Genomic DNA, 14,980 nt, shown 5'->3' with positions numbered 1-14,980 from the left:
ACTTAATCGGATATTAAACATACCAGACCTCACAAGCTCAGAAAAGTTGGAACCTTACCAACACTTTGACAAGGACCTCCTAAGACTATCTGTGGCTGCACTAGTGATTCAATACAGTCACTACTGCCCATCACAGCAGTGAGCACTACAGTTCACATACCTTTACAGCAGATATCTGAGAAGTGTGCATCCACTTCTGCTACAGTCATGGATCTCAAAATGAGAATACCATCTTGAAACTGCGTAATATTTGGGCAAGTTGCAGTTTGGAAACCCCTGCTTCCCCACGTTAGTGTCTTAAAGAACAATGACCACAGGTTTGACCTCAGAAACATTTACTATCACACTCTCGGAAGCATAGCACAGGGGGGAAATGACCACTTGAATTCTCACTGACTATTCATCCATGCCATAGTGTGCACGCTTCAACAGGAATTTGACCACCACAAACAGGATTGGTATGTCTGCTCATTCCTTCACCCTAGAACATTAAAGCTGTGCACTTCTCTATATATAGGACTTTCAATAATATACCATGAGTCTACTTTAAAATGGAGAGGAAAAACATGGAGACTTGCACTTCAGAAGTCTAAGCAGTTACTGTTACCTTTGAAGCTGTCAAAAAGTTACAAATGCTTGGATAAGGAAACCACTCATTCTGTTACCATAACAGCATAGGCACCTAGTTTCAGCTCCAGAACATGAGCCTCACCCATTCTTCAGATTACATTTCTAAACAGAATCTCCAGTTTGGTGTTTTTTAAAAAAGAAAGCAATTCTAAGCTTAAAATTTGGTGGTGAATAAGATATGCAACATCCCCACACAGAGTGGCATGATAGTTATAGTTGTGATTTACTTTCTGTCTTCCTCTGTTAAAAACAGACTTCGTAAGTGAACTGCACTACCCAGTTAAGCCACTGGATAGCATGAAGGGGCAAACAATTGTGCCACAGACTTCAAGTCACGTAGAACAGGATTACACTCTAACATTTTTTTTTCCTCCCCAATGTGCTGCAAAAAACAGACAGGTATTTAATTTCAGAGGCATTAGATTTACCATCTTCCTATTTTAACAATTATGAAGAGACCTGTTGAATCCATTAGTTTCCCCCCCTTCTTCCTTCCCAGTTTAGCATTTTGCATTCAAACAGATACAACCCACACTACCTGGGGAAGTAACTGCATAGAAAATTCCTTTTCTTTATGCAGGGAAAGCCTAGCGTGCTCTCCAGTTTCAAGACGAGCCTTAGAAGTAGCTTATGTCAATACAATGTCTCTTGCTTGCTTAAAACATTTTCTGCTGCTTATAGCTCTGATGCTTATTAAAATTGGCTGGCACTCAGAACTGGGGTCTTGAATGTTGTATGAATGGAAGAAGTCAAGATCTCTAGTCCTAAACAGAAGCCTCTACTAATTATGCTACAGTCACATAAAAATAAGCCCCAAAAAGACAGAATAGCTTGTTTACAGAATTTTAACACCTATTTTACCTTACTTTTTAATAAGACCAGAACTCTTGGGTGTCGCTAAAGAAGTTTCTTTCCGTATCTTTGTGGGCAAAAGGAGGGTGGGGGACAAAGAGGAAATGGAGGAACTGCAACAACCAAAGCTGACCTGTACAGAAAGCTAAAAAGCTTTGGAGGAAGGAAGACAATGTCATTAGCCATTAGTTTGGTGACAGCACACTTTGCTGAATACCTGGACAGAGAGCTGGGCTTGTCCAGTGTGGTGAGAAGGAGGCTGGTGGTGACTCAATACCAGCCCAACATTTCAAGGGCAGTTGTGAAGATGATAGCCAAACTCTTCCTGGTAGTGCCACGCAGAATAACAAGAGGCAAAACTGTCAATTTTGGCTGTGGAGTGCCAGACTGGACACTAGGGAGCAAGCCTTTTGTTAGGAGAGCAGTACAACACTCAAACCAGACTGTCCAGAGAGGCCGTGGCACCCCTGCCCTTGAAGGTTTTCAAGATTTGCTTGGATAAAGCCATGACTAGCCCATGACCTAGTGTGAGCAGCAGTCACACTAACTCCCAGGCAATCCCACTGCTAGGAGAGTAGGAGGTTAAGACTAGAAAACTTTCTAGAAATCCCTTTAGATGAACACTTCCTTGGTTTTGTGATCTGTTATTTTATATAGTGGATACGGCAGAAGAAAACAGGTAGTGAAATGTTTTGACTGCTACACTTTTGCTACACATAGTAATGAAGTATAGAGGGAAAATGCCAATAACTGAAGTTTACAAAAACTGAGTAAAAGGGGTAAAGAACCAAGCAATATTTTTAGACGTATTCAAAAAGCAAAAGTTTCAGAAGAGTCTGCAGAAACCTTTCAGGGAGAGATTTTTTCCAGTAGTGTCTTGAGGGGAGTCCTTACCTTCCTCATTCCTTTTCTTTCTGCCTATCTCTTTCTCTTCATGTAAACATACAGAATTTTCACTTACGCTATTACTGTGCTGCTTCCGTAAAATTAAGTAGGCCTGTCAGCCAAAAAGAGTGTATTTTTCATCTAAAGATGGCTACACTGCAATAAAAGCACTATATACTATCAAAACAGCTTCCACAGAGACAACAATCCACTTGAGCAAAACAGATATACTTCAGGCTCCTCAGAAACTGGCAAAATCCCCCCTGCGCTTTGTTTCTGCTTTTCATACAATGGTACTCTGCAGGTATGGGCATGGTGAAAGTTAAATCTTAAATGGTGATCTAAGCTGAAAGTGCGAGTCTGGAATTAAAAGCACTACACTTCTGAAGGTCACAGATATGAACTTCAAAGAATCTAAGGGAGGTGCAGTCTTCCTCAAGGCTTGAGGGAGGTAGGTCAGCTAGTCTTCACAGGAAGGTACTTGTAATATTCATTAGTGGTTTATAGTGACTTAAGATGGAACAAGACGACAAGGACATGGACTGCAATAAAATTAGCATAACAAATTGAAGCTGTGACAGCTATTGGTCATCAGGTCCACATAACTCAGAATGGCAATTCACTGTCTACATTTAGGGGCAAAAAAGCAGTGCTGTCAGGAATTCAGCACTCTTAGCCAACACGGGAGGTACAAAAAGACAGCTTACCACAACCTGTGAAGTTTTGTATGGGAAAACGTAACTGTTGATACAGAAAGCCAGATTTAATTCTTCATTTGTTTATGTTAAAAATGTAAGACACAGAAAACTTTTTTCCTATCTTTTCCATACCCAAATGCTAGAAATTCTCTCCCATACTATGTATATTCACACTGTGTTTAATGCCTTCAGCCAAGCATGAGTTACTGAATTATTTACCTTTCGGTCTCAATAGGTACTCCATAGTCTTAACTGAACAGTACCTGCTCCTTCTTTGTTCGTCTCTTAAACTGGCAGAATACTATCTAAACAAAATTTGGGGAGGAGGAAACAAATGCACATAAGACCAACACATCTCAAAGATGTAACACTTATCTCTCCTGCAAGCACCTGTCTCTAAATACTCTCAACACTGAGGTAACCATCAGCAGCTCTACCTGAGAAAACACAACAAAACAGAGAAAGAGCTTAGACATCGTACTGCAACACGCAAAAAGAAAATCACACCCAGCTCTACTGCCAGTGAAGCAGCCTGTGCCTCGCAGTTTGTAGGTTGGCTTAAGCAGGGAAGAAATCCTACCAGAAGACTTCATATTATTGATGTAGACAAGAGAAATAGTCTTACCAGTTTCTTTAGTCTCATTTGGAGACTGTGACCACAGACTACAAGAGGGCCATGCTGCATGTAGATGAAACTGATCAGAAAAACAGCTGTCTGATAATGAAGCTAAATCTGCAATACAATCTGAAACACACTAAGGAGACAGAAGCAATACAGAAGAGTGAAAGTGAAAAGAAAGCTGTAAGGAACTTGGCAGTATGGTAAAAATTGACCCGTTGCAGGACCATTTGAGGCTGAAGCCAGGGAAAGACTTGGAAAGCCCTGTGAGAAGAGAAAGTGACAAGGAGACATAAAACACTAAACACTGCTGCAGCTTCAACCACTTCAAGAACTGAGAACACACACAAACCACCCTGTACACTGAACCTGTTGCACTTGCTCAGAGTGCTCCCTTTTCATGCATCCTGCATTGCTGCCGTTGGTTTAGCTGACATACACCCCAGGGTGCGAGGGCACAGCATCAAGCACTCTGAGGAGAAAGCATGCTTTGGGAGCACTACAGCAAGTTAGAATCTGTTACCAGTGTAAAACTAACATCATCTAGTCTATCCTCAAGGTCTACAGCAGCAGTTAGCATGCTTTCACGAACCACCTTTGCTAGGTTTCTCTCCACTGCCAAGAGAGCCCAAAATAAACAACATCCCTTAAGATGTTTAGTATAAGGTTTAAATCTAGGTTTAAACGAGGTTCCCATTAAAGGGTCAATGACTACATGGGAATAGCTCGCACAGCAATTGCCTCTTTTTCTTAGCACAATCCTCTCTCAGGAACTGGGACAGGACATCGTAATAAACATCTGGGACTAAACATCTGGACACAAAACTGCAGGACATTTCCTGGTGATAAGTTCTTGTTTTTTAAGTATACTTAAAGAGGTAAAAAAAAATGTAGCACATCAAAAAGGTAACATAGTCTTAAGTTGTTAAGAACTTCTCTATGGTTTTAGCCATTAACAAAAGTTGTGCTCTCATGTTTAGTGATTACACAAATAAGGCAGGCAACTTTGTGCCATGCTCCTCATAGGGCGCTTGGAGTTCAGGTGGTTTTGAGAACCACCATACAGAACAGGGGAATGCCAGGTGTGGACATAGGCTAATCCTGTTTGGAAGAAGGTCCCTAAGTGAATTTAAAAAAAATAAACCACTGCCTTCACAGTACAGATAGGATCTTACACCACCTTTATCAAACCAATTATGGCTCTGGAGAGTTAGCAGGTACAACAAGAAGTGAAAAATTCAGTGTTTGTAGCTTGAAGTTCCAGCTTTGGCCATGTTTTGGAAGCAAACACTAAAAGTATGTGAGAAGTGATATTAAAGCAAAATCCAATAAAGCTGTGAGAGATTGGCTTGGTTTGCTTTTATGTCCCATCAAAAAAATAACTGAAATCATGGAATGTAAACAAATGAGGGGAAAAAAAAGTCAAGACTCATTAGTAATGTGGAAGCCTGGTACTAAGAAAATTAAATCAGGCCATTACATACAAAGGGTCTTTGGGGCTTTTGTTTGTTCTTGCTACTGTGCTTACACTAGCAGTTGATTCAGTGACACTGCAGGGACTGCAACTATTCTAGTCTTTTGAGCAGTTACCCATTGAATGTCTAACAAATGCCCTCCAAAAAAAGTGCATTTCCGTAGATGACGTTGTATAAAGATGTATTCTACTGAGTTGCACACGATTTTACAGAACATTTTATACTTAAATGTTTAATTACCACCGTCAGCTAAAAGAACCAAAACCACCCACAAAACCAAACTATGTTTTTGTTGCTTCAAGACACACTGTTTCAGAGTAACTTAAGAAAGCTGCTAATGGGATCAAAGGAAATCCTTATCCTTAATCTGTGTCACATATTCATGAATAGAGAATATGCTGATTCCCTTTTGTTACCAAGACACCAATGTTGCTGTGGTAACCACAGTTACATGAAACAAACTCTACTCACCTGCACAATGATGCCCTTGCTCTTATATTCTGCATGGAGGCCTTGGGAGAAGTAATCCACAAAAGCCTAGAGAGAAAAGAAGGGAAACGCACAGCATGCCACACATTAAAATGGAAACTATAGTTTGCAGGGTTTTGTAAGCATATTGGAATTACTATTTAAAGTTCCTATTTGCAAAGTGAAAAACCTTAGGTTTTCGAAGAAACTTTGCATATTAGAGCAACACCATCTGAATAGAAACCCTATGCTTACAAAGTATTTTTACAGAAGTGAGGCTCAATCTAAACAAATAAAATCCTTTTGCATTTAGAAGGAATAGGAACTAGATTGGTTACACAAAGCCTAGTTAATAAAGGAAGTAGTGAACATACAAAGTCTTATTTTATCTCCTTAGATGTTGGTTTGGGTTTTTTGGTTTGGTTTAGGGTTTTTTTAAGGAGTGATTTAAGTAGGGTTTCTCTTGTGTGTGGTTTTTAAAACACACTGCTTAAATACTTTTGTCTTCTGCCTTTACACTTTTGAGAAGTGCTACCCTATGGTGATACTTCTTCCTATTCCTAAAGTCCACCTCCACAGATTCTGTTCCAAACTTCTTGAAGTTTTAGAAATTGCAAGACTAAGTTTAAAGAAAGAAGCGAAAGGGCTTAAAAGGTGGATGCTAGTATCTGCCTTCAAGATGCCCTCACATCTGATACAGCTGCCTCCACGACCATGCCAAGGAAGTGTTGTCCTAATAACCCAAGGCTACTCAGCAGTTCAAACCAGCATAGATTCCCCTTCCCCGAGCTCTTCTAAACCACCTTTCCACTCTTCCCTCCTGCAGTTCAGTGAGACAAAATATCAGGTTCTGCTATGGTTTCTTGTTTTAGTGAAACAGTACAGCTATGTAGGATGAATGGAGTACCTTCAGCTGAAGGAATTAAAACTCTTATCCATGCTTGAAGCTAAAATGAATACTAAATTAATTCAAGTATTTACGAAGCATTGCTTCTGACCAGTTTCAAAACAAACAGCAAAGCTGTAGTATTGCACCTGCAATACAGTCTTCCTTTGGTCACCATGTCACCAGTGGATTCACACAAGTCCTAACTGAAAGTAGCACTTCAAGTTTACAGTGCCCATTGTTTTTCCTACCAAGGTCATCCCACTGAACTCAGTCTATACAAGAAGCAACAGAAACACTCCCACACTGCTGGGCTATTTCTCTACATACACAAGATAGGAAAAATGAGATTTTGCTGCATAGCAGATAGGTCTTTTTATTCTTCAAGTTGCATGTACAAGGTAGGAGGCTCATTTAAAAAAAAAAATCTTCTGTCCAGCTGTTCTTTCCTTTCCCCTTTCCCCCAAGCATAAGTTCTTAATGAAATTCAGTACTCAACATGAACAAGACTCTGAAAGTCTGGTCTAGCAGAAATGATTCAAGTGAGCTAGCCATCTTATTGCAACAATAAGGCACTTGCATAGACATGCAAGTAGTTCAGTATAGTCCCTGAACACATTTGCCAGATGCATGTGTGATAACTGCACAGAGTATATCATAATCTATTGAAAATAAATAAAAAACCTATATTGTGTTAATCAAAGTGCTGTGATCATTCAAATCTCTAAATATTTCTACATGACAAGAGTCCCAAAATCAGTTACTGCTCCAAATACGGAGAAACAGTATAAAGACTGTCATCCCTACTAGTTGCAAAAGGGTTGCAATAAAGAGAATGTTCATTTTATATGAGAAGAAAAAGCAACTTCCAGTATCCAAGTAAGCTTTAGAGGTTTTCTTCTTGCAGAACTGTATTTCAAGACAAGTTGGGTTTTCTATCTTCAGATGCTCATGCTCCCCAACAATCTTTAACTTAAAACCATCTTAAGAACACTAAGTAAACATCTTCTGAATAAGCAGATAAGCATTGCATGCAAGAAAATTTATTTTCCTTGTATATCCCATAACAAACCCAAATACTAAAGACATGGGGAAGAAAAAAGATACTGTATTTCACTTCTCATTAGTATTAACACAAATAGATAGGTAAACATGTCAAAAAAAATAGGGCTATGATTTCTTTATAAGTTTCTCATTTCATTGTAAACTAGGCAATTCCCCACAGGAAGGTTAAAGAGTTGAACTGAGTCTCTTCCTGATAATTAGCCAAAGCCATTTACTTAAGACTTGAAGGATACTATGCTTTAAGCCCCCTCTATATAGATGAGGAAAAAACCCTAGAAACTGCAGATACAGTCTTTCTATAGCTGTATTAGGAGAGTCACTTTCATGCTTACTAATCTTGCTGTGGTAGAAGATAAGCAGTGCTGATAATCGGCAGATTACTTAACCTGCAATTGAGTTGGGGTTTTTTGGGTTTGTTTTTGGTGTTTTGTTTTTTTTTTTTTTTTGGGGGGGGGGGGGGGGGGGGGGGGGGGGGAAGAAATATTTGAGATTCTCGTTGAAAAAGACTAACCAAAGAAGTGTAAGGCATATTATCACTAAAATCAGAAGCTCATTCATTCCATAAAGCTGAAGGCACTGCCACAATGGAAGTGACCTTTTATATTAAAACAAAGAACTGTTCTCTCAGGAAACAGCTATTTCAAGAGCAAATTTTGCCAGCTAAAACTAACTCAGGCTTTCCTGATTTCTAAACCTCAGTATCCCCTCCTTTAGTATGAATAAAGTAGCGTGCATCAATTCCTTCCTAGAAATACGAAGACATTACTGAGAGTCTAGAGAAAACAAGTCTGTTCTGACATGAATGACTCTATTGAAGGCCTCTTCACCCAGTCAAGGTTCTGCTTCAACTCCTAAATCCTTGAACTCTTTAAGGTAATTACCAGGTGTACCTGAAAAAGCTGTGGTGCCATACTGCTTTAATACCACTGGAAATGTCTCTTGGATTTGGTTTTATCACGTACACTTCAGTTCCATACTGCATACCTGTATTCTGTCTTTAAGGCATTAGCTGGAGATCTTATAGGGGAACGTTTTAGAAACCCCTATAAGTATCTCTGGAAAAAAATAAGACCAGCTGCAGCAAGACAAAACTGTCCCAGTGACAGAAACAGAAACCAGAGCAGATAAATCTAAAATGAAATGTAGATCTAGAGTAGTAACTTATGAACTGGTAAAATAAACCAGCCTGTATGTGGAAGACAACTGGAAATTTCAGTAAAAGGAGGAGTGTCTGACCAAGTGGGGGGTTTGTTGATGAACTAAAAGGAGCATGACAGACAGAAACAAGGAGAAGTAACAGAGGAGAAACACAAAACCTAAACTAGGAAAAGACTAGCAAAAAACACAAAGTAGCAGTAAAGGATCCTACAGGCACACTAGTTTCAGGAGGAGTTTTGGAGAAATGGGGGTCTGATGAATCATGGAGAAAACTAGAGATAAAGGGTAGAAAAACATTAAGGTATTCAACACTTCTTTTGCCTTTGCACAGCCAAAGCCTCCTCACAGGCTTCTGCATGCACCAGTTTATTTAATGAAAGGCACAGGCAGCAACAATTTAGGGACTACTCAGAGAAGCTGGATGCATTCAAATCTGTGGAGCCACCACAGATTTACTTAAGAGTGCTGGAAGAAGTAGTCCATATGTATACAGGTCTGCTGCCTATGATATCTGAAAAACCATGGAAACTAGGGGAGGTCTTTGACAGTTGGAAGAGAGCTAACATATCCCTCCTTGAAAAGGCAAGAATGATACAGTCAGCTTTAACTCAGTTTGTGGAAAAAACATAGAGCCCTCTTGGAATTCATTTCCGAGCACATAAAGGTCAAGAAGGTACACCAAAAACAGTGAACACAGATTTACCAACAGCAAATTGCTTTCTACAGTGGAGTAAACTAGCTTTGATGCTGAGGGAAACAGATTTTTAATATATATAAACTGTATGTGTGTGTATATACAGATATATTTCTACTTCAGTAAAGCTTTTGACACCATCTTTTGCAGCATTCTCATTTGGAAGTCAAGCAGATATGTGTTGAAATGACAAACTGCTGGCCAGACAAAGCTGGCTGGACCACCAGGCTCAAAGGGCCATGATTAATAGCTTGACACCTGGCTGATAACAGGCAGACAACCCTGCAGATCAATACGAAGGCCCATATTCTTTGGTATCTCCTGTCAGTGACCTAGATGACACAGAGCACACCCTCAGCAAACTTGCAGATGACATTAGATGGAATAGCTGACATGACAGATCTTCAGTCCAGAGACCCTGACAAACTTGATTATCGTTAAACATCATGAGATTTCTTGACTGGCACTGAGTGAAGTGCAAACTTCTGCATACAGAGTGGGATAATGTCATGCCTTAATTTTGGTTGAGTAGCAGCCCTGCTGCAAAGAACCTGGAATTTATTGTGGCTACCAGGGAGAGAATAAGCCAATAATCCACTCACTGCAAGAACATTAAATGACATACTGGACTACATTAGCAGGAGGTGTGGTCAGAAGTTCAAGGGGAGTTGACTACTTGGTAGTGGCAAGGCCCTAGAGCTCTATCCTTTCTCTTACCTGAAATGCTAAACTTAAGGCAACTAATAAAAAAAAAAAAAAAAAAAAGGACAAATGTTTGCTTCCAGCAAGCACCAGAAAAGTCCTACCTCAATATATATGTGTATATATATTGAAGATACACATCTTCAGTAAGATTAAAGAGTTTCAAAGTCAAAATAAGAAAGTGTGTTAAACTTTGTCAATGTTCTTTCTCAACCTCACACTAAGCTTGCTTGGTACACTAGATCCTTTCCCATGTAAAAGCAGAATGCATGAAACATGAAACATAGAAAAGAGTCATTTCCCTGCTAGTAAATGCTTGCACTCATTTTACTCTCAAGCTTCCAGCTTCCACTATTGGAAAAATTTAAGTTACAAACTCAGTCCTTAGTTCATGAAAGCACCACTAGATGGACACCAAAACATTTATTCCTGTAATGTTGGCTTATGTTTGACACTCAATTTCAGTGTGGAAAAGAACACTTACCTTAGTTGCAGAGTAAAGAGTCAGTAGTGGAGTTGGATACATCCCAGCAGCTGAGGAGATATTCAGGATTACTCCTTTTGATCTGAAAAGGCAGCAAAGATATATTACCATGAAATAGAAGGAACTTCTTTTCGTGTTTTGGAAAAGTACTACAAGCCTAAAGAAAACCTTTGGGATGCAACTGAGATTAAGATCTGTTTAAAAAACCCAACCAAATCCTAAATTGAAGTTTACAAATATGACTTTAAGCACAATTATAAGTATTCAAGCAGCTGCTATCAACCAATCAGGAACAACTCCAAGGTCAATACAGCAAGATAATCAAGCTCCATACATATATATATTACACACACACTGGGATAAACTATGCAAAACTGACTGAGTGAAGCTGGCACAAGTCCAAAAGGCAACTTCTACATCCCAGGCTAAGGTGGCAGAAATGGCAACACAAGTTTGTTGTATAGTTTACACTTTGATAATCCCTTTCATTTTCTGAATGTTACTTCATAACAGATCTTCAAGACAGGAAGCATCTGAACCTACTGCTCAAATACATAAGTATTTTACTATTGTATGGAAGATATTCAGTGGATGATTACAGAAAATGAGAGTTGTTTTACATCTGTATTACAGTAACGCTGAAGGTATTCCACAGTAATATTTCAGGAAGGGTACCAGTCTGAAATTAGCTACTACCTGCTCTGCCAAGCACTGCTAAAGTATGTGCAGGTAGGACAGAAAGCAAGACTCCTGGGTTTCCCAACCCAGACTGATTTTGCGCATGTCTTTCTGAGACTAGTTTTACCTACAAAACCAGGCATATAATTTAGTGCTAAATAGAAAGAATTAGTTTTAAAAGCTTCAGGCAAATTAGGGCAAGTATGCTGTTAGTAGGTGCTACCAGACAGTCCAACACAGTAAAATCTCAGCTGCTTCTTACCCTGTAGTAAGTTCAAGCTGGTTTACCTGAACACACTAAGTATGCCGTGTTTAGTGCAGAGCGAGAATGTTCACGCAGGTAGGCATCACGCAGCTCAACTCCTGCAGATTCACATTGAGTTTCTCATCATATTTTTTCATCTAGATATACCCTATGCCGCTGCTGTCACAACAATTTAAGTAACCATCTTAAAAACAAACAGTTGAGTAAGTGACCATTAAAAATAAAAATGTTATAAGTCTTTGAAAATCATGACTACAGATTCAAACCAACATGGCTTCTGCCATACCACTGTGAATTAAATAAGGTTTTAAATCATCTCTAGAAATGAGATGGCTAATGCGACAGAAAATCATTCCAGTCATTCAGGATTTCAACCACCTTTGCCAAAGTTTGTTGCATTTTTCAGGAATTACCTGCAAGGCTTGGTTGATGAAATAAAGTAGCAACATGGATCAAAATATGTAGTTTGGAGAAAGTAAGACCACGAATTAATCATGAATTTTCACGACAGCAAAAGGTTAACAGTGGATGCCAGAAGATTTTCATATAAAGACAGGTGGTACTTGTGATATTTATTCATGAGCTCAAATGGGGATTAGCAGGGAAATGAGTATTCGTGCAGTTTTTAAGAGATTACCAGATTGCAGAATACTATAAGAATATTGGAGAATAGTATATAACTTTTCAAACAGCTCAGACTGCTATGTGAACGGACTACAGAATGGCAGATGAAAAATCAATATTAACAAAACCAACAACGCATACTAAAGAAAACCACGTGAATTAACCACAAACTTTGCAGGACTCTAAATCAAGTATCCGTTCCCTGGAAAACCTGAACAAAGTTCACAAGGAGTTCTTGTTTTGTGCAGCAGTCACCAAAACCAGCCAAAGAACAGGGTGGTGGAGATGGCAGGGACAGATCCACAACCACTGAAATCCTGTAATAAAGTCTACAGAACACTTTTATCCCTCCAAATATTAGGCAGAAATATTAAGAACCTGATGATTTAGGAAAGGGGAGAAGAAATAAGAAGAAACTGATACATCGATGGGGTGAAAAGACTGGTTCAATACTGCCATTTAATAGACTACTAAAAGCAGCCATGATAAAAGTATACAGGCTAACGAATGACAAAGATTAAGATCTTGATATATCCTCTCAGAATAGAAAAGAAAGATGACATTTATTTAAATGAAAGACTGAAAATTTAGATCCAATAAAAGGAAGTGTTCTTCCCATATTCAGACTACATGAGTACTTGCCACAAAACTTAATTCAGGACAAAAGCTTAACGGGATTAAAAAAAAGTAAGCATTTATATGGATAAGCAGGAGCCTCACACTTATAAACAGAGGCTTTAGAAGAGAGGCTGGTATTCAGGCTGTAAAGAACTCAGCATCTGGCTAGACTGCAACTTTCCAGCAGGAGTAGTGACTGTCATTTAAGTGCAGTGAATTAGTGGTCTGACCCAGTGAAGAAAATCTTCTTGGAAACACAACAAATTAATAGCAGCTCCTTGCAGAAGCTCCACGTATTGGTCTCTTTGAAGCAGTCAATGCCACTGTGGGTTTTGTGGTTTGTATTTTTTCTTTACAAAGAAAAGAGTCCCAGCCTTAAAAGCTCATAACTTAAAACCTCCAGATAAAAGGAAACTGAGAAACACGCATCTAGGGGGAATGCTTCCAATTACTTCAATTACAATCTTCCTTCTTAGAGGAATTGCCGAAATGTTTTTAGGGAGGGATCTGAAGAACTAAGGGAGCATTGGTGCAGCAAAAAGAAATTTTAGCTCCATCCAACTCTACTATGCAGTTAATAGGAAAAAAAAAAAAAAAAAAGTTGGTTAAGATGAAGAGAGCCAGGCCCACACCCTCACACCTCCCCATCATTCTACCTTAAAGTGGTCCAGCACCGGGAGGCTATATTTAGCCATCTCCCTGTTGCTGTGGCAACCAGCGCCTGCTCCAGCTGCACAAGTGGAAAGAGCAAGCTTCCTCTGTAATGTAATTATGCACTTGCTACTTCCCTGGCAATAAATACCATAGTCTGATATTTGTCTAGAAACAGTCAACTGATTTTTGTTGGTGGTGGGTTTTTTGTTCCCGAAGACATCAAGCTCCAATTTTCAGTTGTCTGAGTCTCCCACCTTAAGACAGTACCTGAAAATTTACAGAGGAACAATAGGAAGCTGCAGATTATAAACTGTCACTTTAAGTGTTCAGAGCACAGGAGAGGAGCCAAAGCAGAGAATCTAAATGCCATTACCAGAAGTGGCATTCATCTAATGCCGCTATATTTATTATGAATAAGAAGTCAAAAGTCAAAGACACACCAAGATGTACTTATGTCTTCTCCTTAACAGACCTGGTTGCAAAGCATGTACAGTCTAGTCTATTTCTGTATTTGTCTTGTAATATATTGCTATAAATCCAACATTCAAATATGTAAAAGTACACACTATAGCTAGCTGCAAGATGCTATAGTGTGCTACATCATATCCATCTACTTGACACGCTATCCTTCTTGAACAAGTGAGGAATAACGATGGGATTCCTAGTCTAGTTTTATTCTAGAGCCTGGAGCCCTTTTTCCTGACCCATGGTCCCACATGAGAAGTTTACGGTTCACCCAAAGAGCAGCCGAGTACAGCTACTGTTCATTCATGCCCGTGGATTCGCTGGACATTCATGTCCTCCTGTGGTTACCCACTCTGAGCGGCGTTAATGGCCTGTGAGCTATGACTATGCAGAAGTTGGCAGCTGCAGACATTGCTTCTGTGCACTGCAAACTCAACGGACTTCACAAAACCAAACATAAAATGGAAGCTTTTTCAAATATTTTCCCCTGGGATGGAAACCAAGGCCTTCATTCAAATGGAGCATTCATTTAAAGTGGCTCCTCACACACAGGAAAGTTCAAGATGAGTACTACTATTTAGGTTTTTTTAACCACTATTAATCTTTTTTTTTCCAGGTTTCTCGAACATTTATCCATGAGATCCCTGAGGTAATCACAGTTAGGAAAAGTAAGAAGAAACATGACTGTGCGCTCAAGGGTAGCCAGAACCAGAAGTCAGCACAATGCCCGTTTGCTGCCTTTCATTCAAACCATCTTACCCAGGTTAATATGTAACAGAAAAACATACGCAGGATATTCTGTAAGTAAAGTATACATCATTCTGTCCTGAGCAGCTGAAGAGATCAACTCTGCCAGAGGGACAACTATAATATTTCTTCAGACAACAAATGAGGCAAGAAATTGTTAGAGCCTCAAAGTTCCAAAAATTAATAACAAACCAATATTAAATCCTTTGAAAACAGAATAGCTTTGGTCATGTTGGCATCTTTCAAGACTGGTGGTTTCACAAAAGGCAAGTCCCTTTATCAATAACAGTACGTGAGCAAGAAATAACTTTTG

At 39.3% G+C, this 14,980-nt stretch overlaps 1 protein-coding gene across 1 annotated transcript in view; it reads right to left on the bottom strand.

Moving 5' to 3' along the window:
- The window catches only part of HSD17B12 (hydroxysteroid 17-beta dehydrogenase 12), an 89,523-nt gene that overhangs the window by 2,991 nt on the left and 71,552 nt on the right, over positions 1-14,980 (bottom strand). Inside the window, exons 8-9 of the mRNA XM_056346552.1 lie at positions 10,617-10,698; positions 5,631-5,696 (exon numbers count right to left, since the gene is read on the bottom strand). Coding sequence (XP_056202527.1) covers positions 5,631-5,696; positions 10,617-10,698 — 148 coding nt within the window. The remainder of the gene's footprint in view (positions 1-5,630; positions 5,697-10,616; positions 10,699-14,980) is intronic.

This window comes from Falco biarmicus, chromosome 7 (assembly GCF_023638135.1).
Source record: "Falco biarmicus isolate bFalBia1 chromosome 7, bFalBia1.pri, whole genome shotgun sequence".
Lineage (NCBI taxonomy): Eukaryota > Metazoa > Chordata > Aves > Falconiformes > Falconidae > Falco > Falco biarmicus.
This window is presented reverse-complemented; position numbering and strand designations above follow the sequence as displayed.